This window comes from Vombatus ursinus, unplaced genomic scaffold (assembly GCF_900497805.2).
Source record: "Vombatus ursinus unplaced genomic scaffold, bare-nosed wombat genome assembly UNPS02014807.1, whole genome shotgun sequence".
NCBI classification, from domain to species: domain Eukaryota; kingdom Metazoa; phylum Chordata; class Mammalia; order Diprotodontia; family Vombatidae; genus Vombatus; species Vombatus ursinus.
In genome coordinates, this window is record NW_020954585.1 from 60,681,565 (window position 1) to 60,705,239 (window position 23,675).

Below are 23,675 nucleotides of genomic sequence, written 5' to 3' on the forward strand. Positions count from 1 at the left end.
ATGAATACTTATGTAAAAATTTCAAATAAAATGTTAGCAAAGAAGCTAAGCTGACAAAAATTTTGCTGTTATTCAATCGTTTCAGTTGTGTTTGATTCTTCATGACCCCATTTGGGATTTTCTTGGCAAAGATACTGGAGTGGTTTGCTATTTCCTTCTCTGGCTCATTTTACAGATGAGGAAACTGAGGCAAACAGGATTAAGTGACTTGACCAGGATCACACAACTACTAAGTGTCTGAGATCAGATTTGAACACATGAAGATGAATCTTCCTGATTACAAGCCCAGTGCTCTATCCTTTGTACCACCTAGTTGTCCCTTTCAAAAGTATAAAGGGTCCTCAATAGTTTTTAAGAGTGTAAAGGAGTCCTAAGACCAAAATGTTTGAGAACCACAGATACAGAAGGTGAACTTCTAAGTCCTGGATACCTTAGTGCTCCTTCAATTTCCATAAACCATAATTAACAAATTATAAATCCAGTCATCCTGCTTCAAAGGGTCTCTGTGGTCATCTATTTTTAAATTTAAAGAGCCTTTTTCATTTTTGGCCATGGTCGCACAACAGAGATTTACGCAATAAAAACTGGAAAATCAGCAAATTTTTTCTTCCATAATGTCAGTACTCAGAGACAGGAGATTTGCTATTCTTCTTTTAAAATGGAAGTTTATGTTTTTAATAAATATGGGAAGAAAAATATACTATTTAGTCTGAAATAATATTTACTATTGGTGGAGCTCATGATGTCTAGGATTTGCTTTTTTCTTCTGGATCTTTGAAGACTTGAAGGAATTTCTGAATCAGCTTAGCCACACATGAGGTTTAACAGTAAAATTTCAAGCAATAATCAAAGATAGGAGAAGAATTTGGCTAAAGGTGATAGGCCTGCTTGGTACCCCTGAAAAGTAACCTACTTTGTCAATGCCTAAATCGGGCCCTGGGAACACTTCAGGTTTTGAGAAGAATGTTTCACTGGTTATCAGCACCTTCATCAGACCTTCTTTGCTAGAGGGGAGAAGGAAGATGTGAAATATATCAGCAACATTTTATTTTAGCTGCTCTGCTCTGGTAAAAGGTAAAAATTTAAGAGGAAGGCATTTGGTAGCTAAAATAAATTTGTGGATTTCAATTATCTCCATGATCCCTGACATTCCAATATTATCATTAGTTTCCAAACTTCTAGCAGAGGCTCAAAATGTGTTAACTAGAAAATACAATATATTTGACTTTAGGACCAAATGAAAACTATCCGATATGAATGGAGGGGTGGGGATGGGACAATTCTTTAGAAATCTACAGTAATGGTAATGTTATCTGGGAGCTATTGTGTGTGTTATGTCACATTAAAATCTTTACTATATACCCAAGTATGACTAATATCATAGGATTTAGGCTACAAGAAATCTGCTTGAATCAGTTACATTTATCTCCCTATATATGTATTACAATCCATTGGCAACAATCTGTTTAATGGCCAAAGCCTGGCTTTGCTACTTAACTGTGTAAGCCTAAGTGAGTAACTGTCTCTTGAGCCCTTAATTTTCTCCTCTGCATAATGGGGGGGGGCAGAGGGGTGTTGGACTTCAGAGGTCCTTAATCTGGGGTCCATGAGTTTGCTTCTTTAATACTTGATAACCATATTTCAATATCAGGAAGACCTGAGTTCAAATAGGGCCTCAGATAACTTACTAGCTGTGTGACCCTGGGCAAGTCACTTAACCCTGTTTGCTTCAATTTCCTCATTTATAAAATGACCTCGAGAAGGACTCAGCAAACCACTCTACTATCTTTGCCAAGAAAATCCCCAAATGGGGTCACAAAGAGTTGGACACAAACTGAACAACAGCAACAATTTCAATATAACTGGTTTCCTTGGTAATCCTATGTATTTGAATTTTATACACTTAAAAACATTATTCTGAGAAGGGTTCCATAGGCTTCACCACTGTCAAAAGCAGTCCAAAATTCAAAAAAGGTTAAGAACCCCTGGATTAGAGGATCTCTAAAGTCCCTTTAAACCAGGGGTGGGAAACTGTGGCCCTCTAGTTCCTCAAGTGCAGCCCTTTGACTGAATCTAAACTTCACAGAACAAATCCCTTAATAAAAAGGATTTGTTCTGCAAAACTTAGACTCAGTCAAAACACCACACTCAAGGACCTAGAAGGCCAAATGTGTGCAGGTTTCCCACCCCTGCTTTAAACTATAAATCCTATAGGTGAGTTTAGAATGGTTCTACATGGTTCTCTAGGTTTAGTGGGGATCCACTGAGCCACTCATTTGGTACATTTTGAATTTACATTACATTTAAATTACATTTATATTTGCATTATGTTTAAATTACATTTACATTTACATTACATTTAAAATGTAATGGCTTATAAAAATCATTAAGTAGAAAAAGTTTTTTACTCAATGGAAGACTTTCTCCTTTAGCTAAGGTGCTTTTATATTTCTATCAAAATCCTTTCAGAAAAGAGCCTAAAACATATACAGATTAAAATGTGAATAACTAATAATAGCTTAAAATTTGATGTATTCCTAGGAACTTCTTCATTTTTCCTTCAATGGGTTAATGAAGTTTTAATAGTAAAACTTTCAGGTGCAACAGCCCCTATTCAGGGTAATAGGCTTTTTTCAGCACCCCTTGAAACCATTCTGTCTATACCTAAGGCAGTCAAAGATCCTGTAATACATGTTACATAGACCCTTAATGGCATCATTAACATTTGGTCATGACCAGCTTACTCTTTGCTGGCTGAGGATGGATGGGATTAGTGAAGAGTGAGTGGATTCTGCCAAACCCTCAAGTCTGAATCAGTAGGAGAAATACAGTGGCCTTGTGAAAAGAGTGATGGGTTGGGGTAACTGTATGACTATGGGTAAATCACAGCAACTTTTCTGGGCCTCAGTTTCCTAATGTGTAAAATGAGCACATTGGACTAGGTGACTTCCAAGGTCCCTTCCAGCTCTAAACCCTAATGACCTGAGTTTTGACAAGAATTCAGCAGCAGCTCCACCTCTCAAAGTCCATAGGAACAGGTGATTGGAACTGCAAAGACAGTCTTCCTCTCCCCAAGGAAACCCGACTCAGCGCACCAGGTGGCTCATAGCTCCTTCCCCTCCCTCCACTTACACTATTCACCACATCACGGTCACCTTCACCTTCCCGGCCCCCAACACAATCCTTTATGCTGTACATACCTCTCTTCATCCTCATAGGAATCATATCTACAGGTGGAAAGGACCTCAGAGGCCATCTAGTCAAACCTCCTCATTAGACAGCTGAGGGAACTGAGGCCCAGATAGTGAAGTGACTTGTCCAAGGTCACAGAGGTGGTTTCAGAGACTGGATGAGAACCTGGAATCAGGGGAGGGGAACCTTCGGCCTTGAGGCTACACGTGGCCTCTAGGCCGGAAGGGGAACGGTTTTGTGAAGTTTAGATTTAGTCAAAGGGCCGCACTTGATGAACTAGAGGGCCACATGTGGCCTCAAGGTCTCAGGTTCCCTCCCCACCCCTGACCTAGATCCTCCACATCAAACCTGATTCCACCGTATCAAACCAACCCGCTGGTTTATGCTGAACATTCATCCCTCCACTCCCTATTCCACTCCTTATGCTGGACCTCTATCACCTTACTCCCCACAGAATACATCTCTCACCTTCCTCCCCCTTCCCCATACGGCACACCCCTCACCCTCAATCCCCTTCTGTTGCACATTCCTCACCTCAGCCTCATGCAATTATAGAACCAGCTGGAATGGACTTCAGGGTCCACCTACCCGAACTCCATTGCTTATAATTGAGGAAACTGAGGACCAGACAAGTGTAATGTCTTGTGCAATGTTACACGGAGGGATCAGAACCCAGGTCCTCCGACTCCAGAGCCAGCGCTCTGTGCTTCACACCACGATGCCAGACCTCACGACACACGCCCCTCATCCTCATCCTCACCCCAAGGTGACGTCAATGCACCTGAGGTGACAGTCTCCCCGTGAGTCACCGCACCCCGCACTGAACAGAACCTCTCATACCCTCCGCCGCCTGGGGCCCCGCGCCCCTGGCCTCGGCCTCTGCCCAGCACCAGCCTCGGTCACTAATACGCACGCCGTTCTCCTTCGTTTCCTCCGCCACCACGCAGGCTCCCTTCCGGACCGGAGCCGGGTGTGCCCCGGAGAGCGAAGTCGGGTGGGGAGACGCCAACTGCGCGTGCGCCTTGCTATCCATTTCAGGGCGTGAGGCGTGGTTGGACTAGCTTTTCAGCGCTCCTTTCTTCTTTCTCCGCCTCTTTGGTCCTCTCTAGGGTCTCCATTGGTCTGTTCCCCGGGAGCCGAGACGAATCGGATCTACCCGAAGGGCGTGATTGGCGAGAGCGCCCGCCCCTCGTCAGGGCGGCGGCCTGGGATTGGTGGGAGCGCGGCCTGGGTTTTGAATCGCTCCCCGGTTGGGGAGGGCTACTTTTGGAAAGTGCCACGTTTGGGGCCGCGGGCCGGGGAGAGCCGGCACCGGGGCGCTGGACGTTGGCTGCCAGCCGGGGAATCGGAGCGGTGCCGGAGCCCGCTGGTTGTCAGGGCTCCGAGGCTGTGTGGTCGTTGGCAAAGACCCGGGCTGAGGAGAGCCGGGGGCAGCGGCCGGGGCGGAGGCGGCGGCGGCGGGACCGAGGCTGCCTCTGATACCCCGCCGCGATGTTGGCGGAAAACCTGGTGGAGGAGTTTGAGATGAAGGAGGACGAGCCGTGGTACGACCAGCAAGACCTGCAGCAAGGTGAGGGGGCCACTCCCCCCCATTCCTCCAGGAGGGTGGGCACATCGTCCTCTGCACGCTCGGGACAAGCCTTAGCCCGGCTCAGTGTAATTGCGAGGCGAACACTGGAGGATGAGGAGCCGCTGCATTGAGAGGGACTGGGGAAGAAGGGTGATGGTGGGACCAAGGAAGAAAGGAGGTGGTGGGACTGGAGAAGAAAGGAAGTGGTGGGACTGGAGAAGAAAGGAGGTGGTGGGACTGGAGAAGAAAGGAGGTGGTGGGACTGGAGAAGAAAGGAGGTGGTGGGACTAGGGAAGAAAGGAGGTGGTGAGGTTGGAGAAGAAAAGAGGTGGTGGGGTTGGTGAAGAAAAACGTGATAGGGCGGGAGAAGCCCATTTCTGAGCAGGTGTCCTGCCTGGCTTCTTCCCGGCCAGTGTCCTAGCCCAGAGATGGTCCTCCCTTTCCCGCCCCTCCCCTTCTCTGCGGTATAGACTAGGTCTGTGGCTACAGGCTGGGATGCTGCTGCCCCAGCTTTTCAATTGTGCACTGCCTTCTTGGGTATCTGGCTGAGTCCGAGTGTGTAACAAGCTAACCCTGGGTGATGATCGGAGTGTATTAGGGAGGTTGCCGAGACTAATCTATCCCAAGTCACCCGGTTGCTGCGTATTCGGAGGCGTTAAACAATTAAAAACATTGTTTTTGCGTAATTTACCCTTGCCGAATTATAATGCCCAAGTACGTACCACTCTACCTATTATATGTCCTCCAAAAGCTCCTCTTCGCCCCAGTACCAGTGCTTGCCTGAGGCGGATTTCACTATTGGCAGTTCTGTGTCAATTCATCCCAAAATAAATACTTAATGATCTGTTTAACCATCGGGTCCACTTGCTCGGTTTTGTTTTTTTTTTTTTTAGCATATTGAACAGATCCCAGGAATTCTTGCATGCTTGAACTATATTGCTCTTCGACATTTTAAATAAGTCCTTGTTTAAACTATGGACAATTCCCACATTTAGTTTAACCTTAAGCAGGTATCTTGCTTTTATTTGTAGAAATGAGAACAAAACTTAACGATAGTTTGAAACCAGCACAGACTTTTCCACACCCAAATAAAAATTCTCTAGATCTAAGCCAATTTCACTTATACAGTATTTATAGTTAGTATTTTTTATGAAATAAAATATACAGTGGCAGTGTGGCTCAGTGAGTGGATAGAAAACAGCCACCCTCAGAGTCAGGAAGAACTGGGTTTAGGCCCTGGTCAGAAAGATACTAGTTTTTAGACTCTCAGCTACTCATTTAACCTCTCAATGTCCCAAGCAACTGTCCAAGACTAGATTGTAGAGCAGGTGCTTATTTTTTGTAATAGAGGGAGTTCCTTATGTCAATGCAATCATGGGCCTGATTTTTTTTTTAAAATATAGATAATTTTTAACATTACTATGAGTTAACATTACTATGAGTAGGCACATTTTATAGCCTAAAGGTCTGAAAGTTAATTTGCCCTTTAAATTCCAAATCAGATTAATGAAGGGCATTAGAACACTAAACTTCTTCAAGGCATATGTGCTTAATGACTTGTAAGCTTTCTGGAGTTAGAGAAAACAATATGCGTCTGTTCTTTGGGATAGTTTTTTTCCAAACAATTTGCCTTGAAAAATCATAACCAAAGTAGTCAAGCCTTATGTTGTCTGTGTAATCCAAGCTAATTGACTATTGCAAAGTAATATTTTCTGCAGTTATGTAGCTTCACTGACTGTTTTAACGCAGCACTGAGTTTATATTTTAGGTTTCCCTGTATGTATTAGGTCATTTATTACTCAGATACGTTCTTTAGAGTTAATGAAGTATCAACATATAATGGAGATAGCGGAATAATCTGAAAAGAAAGCTGAGCTTAGGGTCAAAGAACTGGGTTTCTAATTCTAGCTGTGCTGCGTACTACCTGTATGAACTTAGGCAAATCACTTAACCTCTCTGGGCTCAGGTTCCACATCTTTAAAATGAAGACATTGGAGTAGTTATCCTCCAAACCTCCTTTCAGCTGTAAATCTGTGGTATGCTAAGTGAAAATTTAGGGGTAAATATTTCCAAGTACAATAAAAGGAGCTGTATACATGACTTCAAAGATAAACATTTTTCTGCCTTCTGCTTTTCCTAAGTATAAATCCAGGCTCACAATTGTGTATTGTGCTTGGATTGCTGTTTCAGAACTCTTTTCTACAATGTGGATAAGTCTGTCTTTGCCCTTTGTAACCATAAGAATTTGTTGTGGATAACCACTGTTAATATTTCACCTACTCTGAAATGAAAGCAAATATTGGAGTTATGTGAAGAATTTTTTTAAACTTTCTAGACCTTAAATTTTAATGTGTTGTTATAATCAAGAATCTTTGATTTGTAAGGAACCTTAAATGTCACCTGGTCTAACACTCTTGCTCCTACCTCAAGGTATATTTTATAATTTTCAGAGTGCTTTCATGCCTGTTACCTCATTGATTCCCACTGTAACCCCACAAAGAAGATAAGACCAGCATAAACATCCCAAGAAATGGGAGATGTGATTTTTTTCATGTGTATAACCTGCCAAAATGCTTTGTAAAAAAAAAAAACAAAACTGAAAATTGAAGTGTTTGGGATCTAAATATTTGTCAAAGAACTTCTCTTGTGACTTTTAATCTGCCTTCGTGTAATGTTTAGAAAGTCAGGAAGTATCTGTAAATGAAATATCCTGCTGTCCTTTTAGTTCAGTGGTTTTACCTGTGTTCTTAGCATGACTAGACTTCATGCATTTACTTTTATTGTTGTTCCCTTTTCCGTTTTCTCAGTAAGGAGGATTTGGAAATAGCAAAGCAAGTTACCTTTAAACAATCTACTACTGCCAGCTTCCTCTCCCTCTAGTTTTTAAATTTAATCTTTAATCAGTCTTGAAGACATTTATCAGTCTTGGAGAAAATCTCAAGGAAGTACTTCAGACTACAAAAGCATGTCTCTCTAGCAATCTTAGTGATTTTTAGCTAGGTCAGATATTTAGCTAAAGATTTACTGTACTTTTTAAAAATTAAAAATAATGAAGAACCCATCTTTAAAATGGAGGCACTAATCTACCACCTTATCTCTCATTAGAATCATAATAATGGTCAAAGTGGATCTTTTATCAAAGGCTATCTGCAAGTACAGAAAGGAGAAATTCTCCACTTTTATAAAATACTTTTGATGCAGAGAGACTATCTTTTGTCAGAAGGGTTAGTGTGGTAAAAATACTGACAGCGATGTTTTTGAGTAAGAGCTTTTCTGGGACAGGAGCCTTCTGTGCAGGGTAATGATGGCCTCCTCTTTGAAATGTGCCCCTGAGAAAAAGGTGAAGGGACTTTAGAGCTCTGTTTTATTTTAGGTCAGCTGCTATTACATCTACTACCTTTGTGAGCCAGGCAAAAGCCCAGAATAAGGATTCAGGTTTCTACAGTATGCGTCAAAAAGCTACAGCTCGGTTTTTATAAGAATACAAGCATGTGCCATGTGCTTAAAACTTCTGTATCTTCTGAAACTGATAACATCTGCCTTACGTTAACTTCTTTTCTGAATCACTGTGTTTCTTGGATCATTAAAACAGATACCAACATTTTACTTAATGTTTATGCTAGGGATTTTTGCTTTCCCAAAAGCTTAGCAACGGGAGTTAACACCAAAACGTTAGTCAGTGACGCATATTACTTTATTACTTTATAGTGGCAAAAACTTTCAGCTCTAATGCTAATGCAGAGTTATTGCTTCAGACTACCAGCTGATGTATAGCTTTTATTTGAGAGAAATATAATAGCTGTGGGCTTTAAACATTTAAAATCTACTGACAACTTTTCACCAGCTTCAGCTGCATTTAGACCCAGTTTTCTGGACAGGAAGAATTATATTAATGTCTGAGCACTTGCATAGCTTCCTGTTATTCATAGTTAAAATACACTTAAACTTGTTGAATCCTAACATATATTCCTAGCCATAATCATTGAATGGGTGTTGCCTCAATCGAATGTGAGTCCTGGGAAAGAGCTTAACTTAAAAAGGCCAAGGTCTCCCACGGCATCCAGGGCCATTTCCAGTCATCCTGATCTTGCCACTAGAGGGTTGCGGAGGAGAGAGAGACAGAGACAGAGACAGACAGAGACAGAGACAGACTAGGTAACTTTGCACAGCCGTCCCTCACTTAAATACATTTCACTTGCAAGTCATGGCATCACCTTCCTGATGTCATGGTCCTCTTTGAGAAACTTGTTGAATCCTATAATATATGAAGGCATTACTATGTTGGAGTTTCTGAGCCTGCAATGAATAGAAAATAACTCAGGGATTCTTGCAGCGAGTTTCTCAGTAAGAATATAATTTCAGAATCATAGACTCATAGTCTTAGGACTGGACAGGCCCTTCAAAGTCATCCATATAACCCCTTCATTTTATAGTTAAGGAAACTAAGGCCAAGAAAATTTGTCACTTGTTCAAGGCACATAATAAGTGACAAAGTTAGGATCCAGATCATTTGATTCTCCAGGTGAGTGATTTTACCATTAAATAGCTGAGAAAAGAGAACCCTTTAACTAAAGATACCCTAATAATTATTTAATGAGAAATGAACAGGATCTTCTAAACTTTGTTTCCTTTTCGCTTTTGCCTTAACTGAAAGTGCCAAATAAGGTTACTAAAAATTCTATTATCTCATTTATCCCCACTCTGGAAAGCCTTTTTGGGCTTGTTGCCAGTTTTTGTCTATAAGTAGGAGCCAGATGCTACACAACAGAAAAGAATAGCTTTGCAAAACACATACACACACACACACACACACACACACACAGAAACAACAACAACAAAAACTAGTCCTTAAAATAACATAAGCACTAATAGTCTACTCTACAGTGACTTCATGAATGGTTTGCTATTTCACAAAGATAAGGGCATGCTTTTATGGACACTGGTCTTGCCAAAAATCCTATGTTGTCAAATATTCATTAGCTTGTGTTGCATAAGGTTACTTAGGCTGTCAGGACCTTGTGTAACTAGAAATGTAGTTTGTGATAAGCATATACCTTAAATTCTATGCTGTTTGTTTTTCACTTAAAGAGCTCTGTACTTTGTATTCCTTTGAACAGTAGGAAAATTGTCAAAAGTGGTAAAGATGAAGCTGGTTGCTTAAATAAAAGTATTCCACATAACCCTGTACAGCTGAATGGAAAAGTGAAGTAGTGTCTAACTAAAGGTCTGATTCTGGGAAAGATTTCCTTTCAGATGACTAATTTAGGATGTCTTTGTCCTGCCTCTGGCTATTATACTCTGTGATAAACAGGCCAGGGCGCAGGAAGGAGAACTTTAAGTAATATCTAAGTGATGATGTCATGGCAGGCTTTTGCCTCCGTTGCAGTGTGGTACCCTCTGGGTGGTTTTCACACACCCTATTTGTATAAACTATTTTCTGTAGGACCTCAGGCCAAAGACTGAAAAGAATTTAATGAATATTATTGGGTAGTAGCAATTTATTTTTCAGCTGGAAAAAAGCAGGATATAGACTTGCTTGAGCCTGTGACTCACCCCCAGAACTGGCAATAACAATCTGAGTTCTCTAATTCCATTTCCATAGTTCTGTGTATTAAACTAAGCTGAAAAGAGCAAGCTATTTCCACCCAGGAAATAAGTATTTTCTCCTTCAAAAATAAGTGGTGTTAAACTGACAACTTTTTTCCTAAAGGAGTTTTTATTTTCCATAAATGTAAAATGATACTGGTCTGGATGATGAAGGAAGTGATTATGGGGTTGGTATATAAGTACTGTCCTGTAAACTTGGAGAACTGAATTATAATCTCTGTTTTGCCCCTGACTAAGTGTAGTTTTTTGAGACCAATCACTTAACATCTTTTGTGCCTCTATTGTCTCATCAGAAAAATAAGACTAAATGTCTTTATGTTATGAAGATTAGTATTAAAGGCTTTATGTTTTTTGTGAGAAAGGTGTTGTTATATACATACACTGGTGGTATTACAGGGAGTTGAGGCCTGATATCTCAATGAAATATATGCAGTATTAGTATTTATTATAAATAAATTATTAGAAAATGCATTTTAACACCAGATTTGCTACTACTGTAAGGATTTTGCTTCTTTCTTTTTGGTCCAGTACCTGTGATTTCATTGGTACAGGGAACTTCCAGTTTCTTCCACCAAAGTAGATCCAAAGTAGATCAATGAACTATTCTACAACTTTGGGCCCAGGATCATAGAGCTAGTATGTGTTTAAACAGAACTTGAACCTAGGTTTCCTGACTCAGATTCACTAACCACTATGCCATGGTGCCTCTCAGTGACTTTAAGTAGTTGCAAATATTTTTAGATAACTTTATTCATAATAGTACTATATATATATATATATAAATTTAAGTATACGTTGTGTTGGCATCAGTTTTTGTTCCTCATTACTACTTTTCTAATATTATTGGTTAATTGATATGAAATTTTAATAGCACTAGCAATAAGTAAGGACTAAATATTATTTCTCCATCTTTTTCTCCTTTAAAAACTTGGCTTTGTATCAAATGTGGTAAAATCGGTTCCAATTGTCATAATAAATTTACATTTTCTTGCTTCACCATTTATAAATGTGTATTTGCCACTAATAGAAAATGAATATCTATGCAATGGGCTTAAAGCCCAGGGACCTCTTGGTTCATCCTGGCTTTGCCACTGACTTGCTCTGCCACTGACTTGCTCTGCCACTGACTTGCTCTGTGATCTTGGGCAAATTACTTAAATTTTTTGAGCTTTAATTTCCTTGTTCATGAAATAAGGATAATAGTTACATGACCTTTACCGGGTTGTTGTGAGGAAAATCTCCTGTAACTCCAAGTACTATAAATCAAATATGTTATTTTATAGTGCCTCACAATTTACAAAATGTTTTCTTCACAACAACCTTGAGAGAGAGAATAAGGATTGTATTACTAGGCCCATTTTATAGATGGGGAAGCTACTCTATAACTGGCAAGAGTGAGAATGGAATATGAATCCAGGGCTCTTAATGATTTCCAAATTCAGCACTGGAAAGAATAAAGTTATAATCTCTGATATCACAGACAAAGGGAGACGCTAGGGTGGGCTAACAGATGTTCTCTCTTTACAATTATAAAACATGGAAGTTTCTAGTATGAGTCAGAAGCTGGAAGTGGGGATGGATCCAGAGCAGAGGCACCTCCAATGTGAGATTCTTTTCACTTAGTTTGGGGGTTTTTTTTGTTTGTTTAATTTTTCACTAATACCGTATTCCATTTTTCTACTCACAGTACAATATTTTGTAAACTGATTTCACCATATGGCATTTAAAAAGGTTCAAGAGACATAATTTCTGGGTAATTTAATCATTTTATTAGTAATGCCAGCATTTTAATAAAAGTATGGTCATTTGGCCATCTGTCTCTTAGACCAAAGACAATCATGGCAGACTTATAGGTTTTATGTCTTTCTAAGAGTAGGTGTACCCCAGGGTGGCAGTCAACCCTGATTGGCTAACAATTAATGAGAGGTGGACTTAATGAGAATTAACAATTAACTAACTAGCTAACAATTTATGAGAAGTGGGGCTAATGAGTGGCTAAGGGTGACATCATGTCACCCTTGGACAGAGGGACTATCTCTATACCCAGACCACTCCCAGCCTTGGGCAGTTTAGACAGAAGGGTCTGTCTCTTCCTTCCATCCCTACCCCAGGTTGATTGAATGGAATTCACCTTAGACTAGAGATTCCTTACAAAATTGGGTGGGGTCAGATAGACAAGAAGGTTAGCTCACCCTTCAGAAACTGAGGTCTTGAACTGAGGAGAGAGAAAAGGGGGAACTCTGAATCTTCCCAAATCATTAGTTATTAATAATAATTTCTCTCATTCCCCTATTTGATGATTCTGTTGAGAGGTGCATCCTCCTCAATGAATCACTCACTGGTATGACAAACACTTCATCAAAGGTTTCTAACTTTGAGACTTATGAGGGGAAACAATGTGAGGGGAAAGGGAAAGATGGACAAGCATTGACAAAATCAGAAGGGGCCATCCCTTTTGATAACATTTTGACAAAATCAAAAAGGGCAATCCCTTTTGATAAGTAGATCTTACAGATAAAAAGGTGCAAAGGCAAAAGGTAAACAAACAGTAAAATAGAAGTCTCATCTCTCTGGTGTCTTGGAAAGATCTGCTACAGCTCTCTGGTTTAGATGTGGTCTCAGCAGTTCTTCTCTAGTTCAGGTCACTTGTAGAGATGTTCTTTCCCTACAAAATTGGTCTTAATGCAATTTTAAATTTACTTTGCCAATAACCAGGTCAAATAATGAAAGTTAGCTCAAACTTTATGTCTGTATTGTTAGAAAATCATATTTGGAACCTTTTAGGCCAGGGAATTTACAATTTTACATTGGCCAATTGTCATGTTAATAATACAAAGGAAACTCAGATACAAACAAAAAATTAGAACCCAATTTTTATACTTGGCATTATTCATTCCCCTATTAGGAACATGGGATTCTGCTAAGTAATTAATAACATGAACACTTTTTATAAGAAGATGGACTCCAATACCAAAATGAATTCATTTAAAAGTTGTCAGATTGGCTTCAATTGTAATAAAAGGCTCCAGGATGGTATATATAAATACACTGAGTGATCAGTTTCAAAATAGTGCATATCAAATAAGTTTTAAGATGCTTAATAACAAACAACAAAAGACTTGGGATGGGATGTGTAAATATAATAATCCCAAATTGTATACAGAGAACAGTTTATATGAAACACTGTCTATACTAAAACATGTTCAGTTATTAACCACATTCAAATGGACATAACAGAGACTGCTGCTCTCAGAATCCTTTTAAACTATGGGAACATCTTTAAGGTGACTCTTAAGTAGTTTTCATGCATTTCTACACATGTTCTAATCCCAGATTAAGTAACAAACATAAGTAAAATCAGATTTCCCATTAAGGTGACATAGGATAGCTCCTAAGTTACTACTCTTCACTAACATAACTGTGTTGAAATCCTATTCCTTAAAGAATAAACAAAAGAGGTTCTTGACTTAACCTCACAACTTAATAGATTCACATGTTTGTTTCACAAACTTCTCTACCTTTGTCTAATTATACCCATATCATTCTGAAAAAAATGAGATACTTCAAGAAATTGAATCTTATACAAGTTCAAGCACTAATTTAACTCTTGTTTAGACCATGGAATGACAAATTCAGATCAAAATAGCAAGATCTTTCCCACTTACAGCTTATTACAGTAATGTAGATGCCTTAATATTAGTCTAATAACTAAAAGATTCAGTATTGTCGTAATAAACTTCCGCTGTTTGTCTGCACTGATAATAGAAATTCGCTATGAGTTATAAGCAGGGGACATGGTTATAACAGCACCAAAATTGGTCCTTAAGGCCTACACCAATCTAAGTGATCTATCATATGGAACCAGGTGAACAGATTTCTTGAATGGGAAAATGAATTAAGAAGAGTCCAACCTTAGCTTTTTCTACCTACCTTATTCCCAGGGACAGATATTCATTAGCCTTGGATCTCAGACATTGCTTCCATTGAGCTGCTGACATTTTGTTTTTTTAAACATCCATTTAAGGATGGTCAAGGACACAACAAACCTGAGAACGAAACTCCAAAAAGAATATTCAGGGTCCCAAAAAAGCTTTTTCCTTAAACAGTAAAGTCTCATTAATCACAGTAGGTTTGTACACAATTGTTATCAGTATCATTGAATTATTGCAATAAGTTGTCTTACAAATAAAATGTAGTAAGCCTTCTAAAAATCACACGAAAGTTCTTAATTAAACATGTACACGAAAGATTTTTACTTAAGCATTTCCTCCTAAAAGTATTTCTCTTTGTCAAAAGTTTATCCTGATATTAAAAAGATAATCACTAAACTTTCATGAAGTAAATTCTTTGGAAACCTCTAAACTGACAGATATCTATTCAACCTTAAAGGAAAAAAAATCTTTAAAATTGGAATTTATCAAAACTAAGTTGGTGTAAAATGTCTTTTCATATCATAAATAAATCCCCAAAGTGTCATAAAAACAAAATAAATTCCTAATCATCACAAAATTCCTAGTTACTACCCTTCTGTCATCAAAACGTGTTTACAATAGGGAGTATTCAGTTTTTCTGAGCAAAAAAACCCCCAAACTAATTAAATTAGCCTTATCACAATAACAAAGTTTACCAGGCCTTTAAAATTTTATTCAGTATCCTTTTCTTCCCTTTGTCTTAAAATATATCACTAGAAATCAAGAAAATAATTACATTCTGGAATTCCACATAGATAGTGAATATGTGATAGTTCACTTAAACCCCTAAAAAAACACTGGTCAATTGCTGTAAGCCTCCAGATTCACATATAGAAATTTAACATAACATAAAGATTAACATAAAGAAATTTAGAAGACCTTTGGGATTATCAGGTTCAAACAGATTAATGAAGAGATGAAGAAACTCAGTCTCAGAGCTGTGAAGTGACTTGTGAAAAGTCAAATGACTAATTAGTCAGAATCTTGGACTGAAGCTGCTGTCCACATTTCCATTAGATCATGCTAATAGCTGCAGATATGATCTAAGTGGCATAGTGGATGGAGTGCTAGGTCTAGAATCAGGAAGACTTGAGTTCCAATCCTGACTCAGACAATTACTGGCTGTCTGATCCTCAGCAAGTCACTTAACTTCCCTGTGCCTCAATTTCCTCATCTATGAAAAGTGGAAAATAGTAGCACCCACCTCCTGGGTTTGTTGTGTGGATCAAATGAAATAATATTTGTAAAGGTCTTAGCACAGTGCCTGGCATGTAGAAGGTGCTATATTAATGCCAGCAATTAATTAATTAATTATAAAACAGAGATGATAATAGCACCTTTGTCCCAGGGTTGTTGTGGGGATCAAACAAGATATTTGTAAAGCACTTTGTAAACTTTAAAGCACTACATAAAATACTTTGTTGTTGCTATGAGTATGATATTATTTATTATATATATATATATACATATTTTTGTTAGATCTGCAACTTGCTGCTGAGCTTGGGAAGACATTGTTGGATCGGAACACAGAGCTCGAAGAGTCTCTTCAGCACATGTACACAACTAATCAGGAGCAATTACAGGAAATTGAGGTAAACTCAGTTATATTCCTGAGGTATTGTCCTAGACTTTCAATGTAGCATGTGTCTTTTTTTGTTTGTTTGTATATTCATCAAATGAATATTGAAACAGACTGCTGCAATGAAAGTCAATATTTGAATTCCAATATAACCCTTACCAATATTGAGAAAACTTGATTGAATCACAGAATTGTTCAAATTATGCCCCTTTTCTTGCCTTAGGTGTAGAAAACCAAGAAATATTTAATCTTTTAGGCTTCTTTTTTGGAAAAAAAAAAGTATCATGAATAATAAAATTTTAGGACTACTTGGAACCTTAAAAGATGAGGTCTAGAAAAATGTAGTGACTTGGCTGTGGTCAAGGAATTAGTCTTAGAGCCAGAGTTAGAGTGAGTCCCTGGACTCCTTTTCAGAATATTGTCTACTATGCCATGTTAACGCATTGATGACATTTTTAGGGCTATGGATAAGATTTCAGAGAATTGCAGGATGTCCAAGCTGGAAGGGAAGGTCTTAGAAAGCACCTAGCTCTTTCTAGCTCTCATTTTGGAGAGGCAATGTGGAAGAAAACTCTGGACTTAGAACCAAGAGACCTCAATTCAGTCCCAACTCCTCTGGGCAAATCACTTACCCTTTCTGGATCTCAGTTTCCTGATTAGTAAAATTGGAATAGTACTTTGTATTACCTCAAAGTTGTAAGGAATGTGCTCTGTAAACCGTTACCTGCTGTATGAAGGTGAGTTCTTTATGTGAAGGTGACTTACTCATGGTCACAGTTAGTTGAGCTTTTTCAGAGCTGGAACTAGAACAGTCTTCTGATACTTGTCCAGTGCTCTTTCCTTTCTATCCTGATGTCTCCCTTTAAAATTATCTAAGTTTAATTTTCATATGGCAGTATTTAAGTGCAAAACAATGATGAGAATACTGTATTTCTACTTTTAGTTTTTTTAGTTTCTTAAATTTTGAAGATGATGATAAGGTATTCTGAAGGTGAAGAACCAAGGTGACTAAATTCTAAGTAGCTCAATTTTATTAGTTTTTCTCATGAGTTGTACCATGCAAAGGATCAATAGTAGACCATTTTCTCTACTTCTGTGGTCTCAGTCTATTTACATTTACAAGTATTTTTAATTTAATGATTGTCACATGAAATAGAAAATAATCTAAGAGAGATGCTTACTTTCAGTTTCTTTAGTAAGGAAAAGCAGTTATTAAGTGCTTACTCTGTGCCAGGTACTGGGGATATAAATTAAGAAACAGAGACAGCTCTTGCTTTCAAGGAATGTATACTCAAATGGGGAAAACAATGTATACATGGATGAGCCAGGGAGAGGCACTTGAGTTCAGAAAGTTGCCTGGTTGGTGAGCAGAGTTGATTTGATGATGAGATAATTGTTGGTAAATACTGCCATTTAGGTAGTACAGATAATTGAAGATCTTTTTTATGGTTCCATAACCATTGTGCTATTAACTGTTTTATTAGTAAACTTTTTTTTTCCTAGAAACACCTCAATCAATAATATCATTGCAAGTTAAACCTCCAAAGATTTTGACAACATAGGACCCAGGGCTTTTGTGCCTGTTTAGAAAAGTTTCAAATTGTCCATGCTCATGGAGCCTGTGTTACCTGAATCAGCATCTTTTGAGGACCAACTCTCTATATTCAGTGCTGGGGTTATAAAGGTAGGAAGCATAGGAATCGGATGTCAGAACTAAAAGGGACATGACCTCAAAGGTCATGTAGCCCAATACCCTTAGCTTACAAATGCAGAAAGTGTGGTGAAATGACTTCCTTATTAATAACAGAGGTACAACTTGAGCCCACCTTTCTGACTCTCTTCTACTATACTATATCCTGGAGAGGGCCAAACACAAGAAGCTTACGACTACATTACTCATAAATTATTCCACCCTGGAGCACATAGGTGGTGCAGTGGGTAGAGCACCAGCCCTGGAATCAGGAGGACCTGAATTCAAATCTAGCTTCAGACACTTCATAGCTCACACTTACTAGCTGTGTGGCCCTAGGCAAGTCATTTAACCCCAATTGCCTTGTCAAAAAGAAAAAAGAAATGATTCCACCCGAAAGATCTTATCAAAAGCAAAAACACCAGTTTGTTCACTTAAGACACTTATTCATTCTACCATATTTACAGTGTATGTAACAGACCTTCCCCTTAACTGCATTTTCACAAAATTTGTGTGACTTGCCCAAAAAATATTTCTAAAACTTTTGGGAAAGTGAGTCTTGAAATTAGGCCAAGTACAACTTTAATGTGTTAGACAAAGATTATAGAACATGCTGTTTCCTTAGTTGAAGTTAATGAGGCTTAGAGTTTGCCAAGATACCTACAAGTGTTTACCCAAGCTTTTAAAAATTAGTTAAAGGTCCGCCAGATTTCACATTGGCCAAATAGAATGACTTTCTAGCTTGATTGATAACCTAGATGGATCACACTATTTGATTAATTCCTTTATGGTTCACATAATATATGGAGAACAGAGGGGAAAGAGAATTTTGTTTTCATTGCAGAGTCCCAAGGTGATTTAAAATACTTAACTCTAATAATTATATATTTCAGATTCATCTAATTATTAAATGACAGCTGTGCACAGGGCACAGTGTTGGCTGCTTGGGAAGGGTAAGAGTTTAAGACAATCCTTGGTCTGAAAATTACAGTGAATTTTGTCACCTTGTCTTATAAGGTCCTTCCACATTTGTGAGTGACGGTATTATGCAGGACTACGTGGAAAAGTACATTAGAGAGAGACAAAACAAAATGCTGCTTAAACTCCAAAAGGTAAAAGTTGAAACTGACCAGGAGCCCATGGAGAAGGTGCATTCGAGTTGGGTTTTTAAGATGGTAAGGAAATCCGTAGATCAGAGGTGGGGAAGAGGACATTCCTGGAATGGGAAACAGCATGTGCCAGGGGCAAATCAATCCAGTTTGGCTACAGCTTAGTGTGCACCAAGGGGGGATGAAATGAAATAAAAGAGGAAAGATGGAGTAGCACTGCATGGTGAAGGGTCTTGACAAGCAGGCGAGATGTTGGTAAGACCTAAAGGAGAGCCCCTTAGAGTTTTTGAGGAGGAGTGATCAGATCTGGCAGAGGTTTAGGGGATGAAATGGAAGAGAGTGGAATGGGGAGGATTCATGACAAGGCCCTTTTTCAGTAGTGGCATAAGCCTGTGGCAATGAGGGATGTTGGTCAGTCAGTATCGGTGAGAATAAAGAGGCTGAAGTCAGACTGAATGGAGATGTGTGTTATGGATGTAAAAGAGGAGGGTCCAATGGAACACCAAGGTCTTGAACACAGAAGACTGGATAAATGTGGTGCTGTGGACAGAGATAGGGAAGTCCAAAGCAGGATTAGGAGGAAAAATAAAGTGGAAGTGGGTTTGGGACATGTTGACTTAGATGTGCTGGTAGAAAGAACATCCAGGTGACACTATTCTATCAGCAATTGGAGACTAGGGTCTGGGGTGAGAAGAGAATCAGGGTTTGAGAGAACAGATTTAGGAGTTGATGTCCAGGGGCTTTCTGTGGCTAATATGTTTCAATTCAGTGGAAAATATCATAAAATGTAAATCATTATGAAGAATGGTAGGTAGAAATCAGTCTTAAAAGAATGTTGATATTAATTACATAAGCATAATTATACACATTAGACAACCCCTCCCAACAACAACAAAACAAAGTACTTCCAACTGTAGAAGAGAAATTAACTCAAATTACTACATAATTAATAGGTTTTGCTTGTTGGTTAGTAAAAGGAACATAGGAGCTTACACCAGAATAATTGCTTTATAAGTTGTTTATCTTTATTTCTTTATCTGTTTAAGGAAGTTAATTAAAGTAGTTTCTCAAATATTCAGACTAGAAAGTACAAATTATATATTTTTTTCAATCAGAAGTTCCAGCTTTGAATCTAAAAAAGACAAAACATTAAAATACGTAGATGGGCATTTCTGAGTGAGCAAAACAGGCTTATTCTTTGAAAGGAATATTCATCCTTGTTGCTTTCCTTAACTTTAAATGTACCCTTTACTTTTACTTCTTGCCTTCTCACTCACTTCTTAACTCTTAGCAGTCTGCCTTCTGACATTATCACTCCATCATTACTCCTGCCTTTTCTTAATCCTCATTCTTTTTTGACCTCTCTGCACCACTCAACACTGTTGACAACTCTCTCCTCGATACTTTCTCCTATTTGGGTTTTCATGACACACTGCCTGGTCTCCTGGTTTTTCTTCTACTTATTTGACTGTTTCTTCTTAGTTATTTTTACTGGTTGATCATCTATATCATCCCCTACCCCTAACTGCAGGTATTCTCCAAGGCTCCATCTTGGGCCCTCTTTTATTTCCTTTCTCTCTACTCTCATTTGGTGACCTCATCAGCTCCCATGGGTTTAATTATGATCTCTCTGTAGAAATCATCTCTATATATCTAGTCCTAGTCTCTCTCCTGAGCTCCAGTCATTCATCTCCAACTGCCTCTTGGACATCTCCAATTGGATATTCTGTAGTCATCTCAAACTCAGCATGTGCAAAACTTAACTAATATCTTTACCCCCCAAAAAAGTCTTCCAGACTTCTTTAATTCTGTCTAGGTCATTATCATCATTCCAGTTTCTCAAGTAACAGCCTAAGGGTTTGAGTCATCCTCTCTCTCATACCACATATCCAGTTATTTATCAAAATGTTTCTGCCTTTGTAATGTCTCTTACATTCATATCTTTCTATCCCAGATATGGCCATCACAGGTGGCCTATCACAAGGCCATCACCCTAGTTTAGGCCCTCATCACCCCTAACATGCACTATTGCAAAAACCTTCTAATTGGTCTGTTTACCTCAAGTCTTCCTTCTCCTGTCTATCCACCACACAGCTGCCAAAGCGATTTTCCTAAAATACAGGTCTGACCAAGTCATTTCCCATCCCCTACTCAATAAAGTACAGTTTATTAGCTGGATTCTTTTGGTGCTAGAATCAAATAAAATTCCCCTGGCTTTTAAAGCCCCTCACGGACTACCTCTGACTTACCTTTCCAGTCTTATTGTGCATGATTCCCCTTGCCATACCCTAAAGTTCAGCCAAACAGGCCTTCTTACTGTTCCTCACACATGACACGGTCACTTATCTTTCTCTGTACCTTTCTTCTTCTGTCTCTCATATTTGGAATGCTTCTCTCATCATCACTTCTTAAAATCCCTTATTTTCTTCAGAGCTCCATTGTCCTCTTCTCCCCACCCCCAAATTTATGTTTTGTTCATTTTGTATAGATTTCATATATACTTATCCATGCCTATGTTGTCTTCCCTGCTACAGAATCTAAGCTCCTTAAGATCAGAGACTGTTTTAGTTTTGTCTTCATTCCCTCAGTACCTGGCATATAGTAGTTGTTTATTAAATGCGTGTAGATTGATTGTTTGATCTACTCTATCTACTCTATTAGCCAAGGCCTTAGGGCAATTTTAAACTCAAATTTGAGACGATTCAAAAGGATAATCCTAACTGTGCCCAAAGGGCTGTAAAACTGTGCATACCCTTTGACCCAGCAATACCACTGTTAGGTCTGTTTCCCAAAGAGATCCTCCCCCCCCCCAAAAAAAGGAAAGGAAGAGGACATATATGTGCAAAAATATTTATAGCAGCTTTTTTTGTAGTAGCAAAGAATTGGAAATTAAGGGGATGCTCATTAATTGGGGAATGGCTGAACCAAGTTGTAGCTTATTATTGTGATGAAATACTATTGTGCTATAAGAAATGACAAGCAGGATGGTTTCAGAAAAACCTGGAAAGATTTACATGAACTGATGCAAAGTGAAGTGAGCAGAACCAGAAGAATGTTGTACGTAATAACAATATCATATGATAATCAACTGAGAATGACTTAGCTTTTCTCAGCAATACAATGATTCAAGACCATTGAGAAGGATTTATGATGAAAAATACCCTCCACCTCCAGAGAAAAAAGTGATGGATTCTGAATACAGATTGAAGCATACTATTTTTTTAACTTTATTTTTCTTGGGATCTTTTTTTTTTGTCTGTTTTCTTTCACAACTTAGCTAATATGGAAATATGTTTTGCATAATTGCAAAAAAAAAAAAAGATAATCCTAAAGCAAACCATTCACAGTGAATGAAAAACAGTGTGTGTGGTTGTAATGGGACTAGTCACCTTGGTGGTCTTTCTTTGCCTTTTGGATAAAATACAAACTCCTCTGTTTGACTTATAAAGCCCTTCATCTTCTGGCTCCAGCCAACCTTTCTGGGTTTATTGTACCCGTGCTGTCTTAAATTACAGCCAGACTGCCATACTTAATGTTTTTTATTCAATTTTCCATCTTCATGCCTTTGCCAAAGCTGTCCTCCAGTCCCTGGAAATACACCCTCCTCACTGCCACCTCTTAGAATATTTTGCTTCCTTCAAGAAAAAGGAAAGGCAACCATGTGGCACAGGAAGACCAGAGTTCAAATGCTTAGAAACTTACTCGCATGATACCCCTGTCTGCCTTATTTTCATCAACTGTTAAAAAAAGAGGGAGGAGGAATCATAATAGCACCTTCATGGTTGCTGTGAAGATCAAATGAAATAATACTTGTAAAGCACTTAGCACAGTGTTTGCCACATAGTAGGTGCTTAATAAATGGTTATCCCCTTCCCCTCCAAAGCTCAGCTTAATTTTTGCCTCCTGCAGAAAACCTATCTTGTTTCCTCTCACTACCCACCCTGCCTGTTTCATTTGCTAGTGCCCTCCCCTCAAAAATGACTTAGTTAGGTACATTTGAATTTCCCTTCTAGTATACTTCTTTTCATCTGTACCCCCCATTCCCAGCCTGGGCCCCAAGTTCCTTGAGGGCTGAGGTTGATTGATTTTTGTCTCTGTTTCCCCTGCACACGAAAGGCCTCATGCATAGTAGAATGAAAGAAAGGGTGGCTGTAAATTAGAGCAGCCTTTGACCTATTAAGGAAGTGAGTAGACAACTGGGAATTTTACCAGAGGGGATTTTAGACCTAGACTCTTGCCTTCTTTGGAAAGCTGGATTTTTAACCATTCTGATAAGATGGGTCTCCATTCAGTTTGCAGGGTTAGTTTAATTTACCTAGTTATCTGTGTTCTAGTTGGACATATTCCTGTTGATTTCAGAGACTTCTTGTCTGTGTGTGCTCTTTTGCTAGTACTAATAGCTGAAAATCAAGTTTTTCTGGATTACAGGACTGGTTTTTCTATCCTGGATGGAGAGAAGGAAGGAAAACATTTAATGTGGCAAATTACTTTGAATATCAGCGTGACCTGACACAATTAGATTAGTGGATAGCCTTCTACAATTCCAGAAGTGCTTTTTTTTCTTTTTTCTTTTTTTGGTGAGGCAGTCTGAGTTAAGTGACTTGCCCAGGGTCACACATCTAGTAAGTGTCAAGTGTCTGAGGTTGGATTTGAACTCAGATCCTCCTGACTTCAAGGCTGGAGTTCTGTCCACTGTGACACCTAGCTGCCCCCACAAGTACTTTTCAAGTTCACGGTTTCAATATGTGGACAGAGTAGAAGGTGGTTTTGTCACTTCATCCATAAACAATTTTAAATGGTTGCTAATAGAGTAATTAAGTATACTAATTCTTAATATGACTAATCAAATTGTGTTTAGTGAACCTCATTCTGCTTTTAAGGCAGCGTAGTGGAGTATAAAAGGTATTGAACTAGGAGTTGTAATTCAGTTCAGCAATGTTATTAAGCACCTGCTGTG

General features: G+C 38.8%; 2 protein-coding genes across 9 annotated transcripts in view; one reads left to right on the forward strand and one right to left on the reverse strand.

The window, feature by feature from the left end:
- The window catches only part of LOC114052503 (transmembrane protein 180-like), a 48,920-nt gene extending 44,744 nt beyond the window's left edge, over positions 1-4,176 (reverse strand). For 2 of the 6 annotated variants that reach the window (XM_027875157.1, XM_027875155.1), the window contains exon 1: positions 3,727-4,026. The gene's annotated coding sequence lies outside the window, so the exon portion shown is untranslated. The other 4 variants (XM_027875156.1, XM_027875158.1, XM_027875161.1 and 1 more) reach the window with 4 other exon arrangements.
- Positions 4,177-4,640: 464 nt separating this feature from the next.
- LOC114051926 (cerebellar degeneration-related protein 2-like) overlaps positions 4,641-23,675 on the forward strand; it is a 36,329-nt gene continuing 17,294 nt past the window's right edge. Inside the window, exons 1-2 of one of the 3 annotated variants that reach the window (XM_027874335.1) lie at positions 4,641-4,762; positions 15,820-15,932. In XM_027874335.1, the coding sequence (XP_027730136.1) occupies positions 4,684-4,762; positions 15,820-15,932 (192 nt within the window). In that variant the 5' untranslated portion in view covers positions 4,641-4,683. Of the gene's footprint in view, positions 4,763-15,819; positions 15,933-18,626; positions 18,722-23,675 lie in introns of those variants that run through there. The other 2 variants (XM_027874336.1, XM_027874337.1) reach the window with 2 other exon arrangements.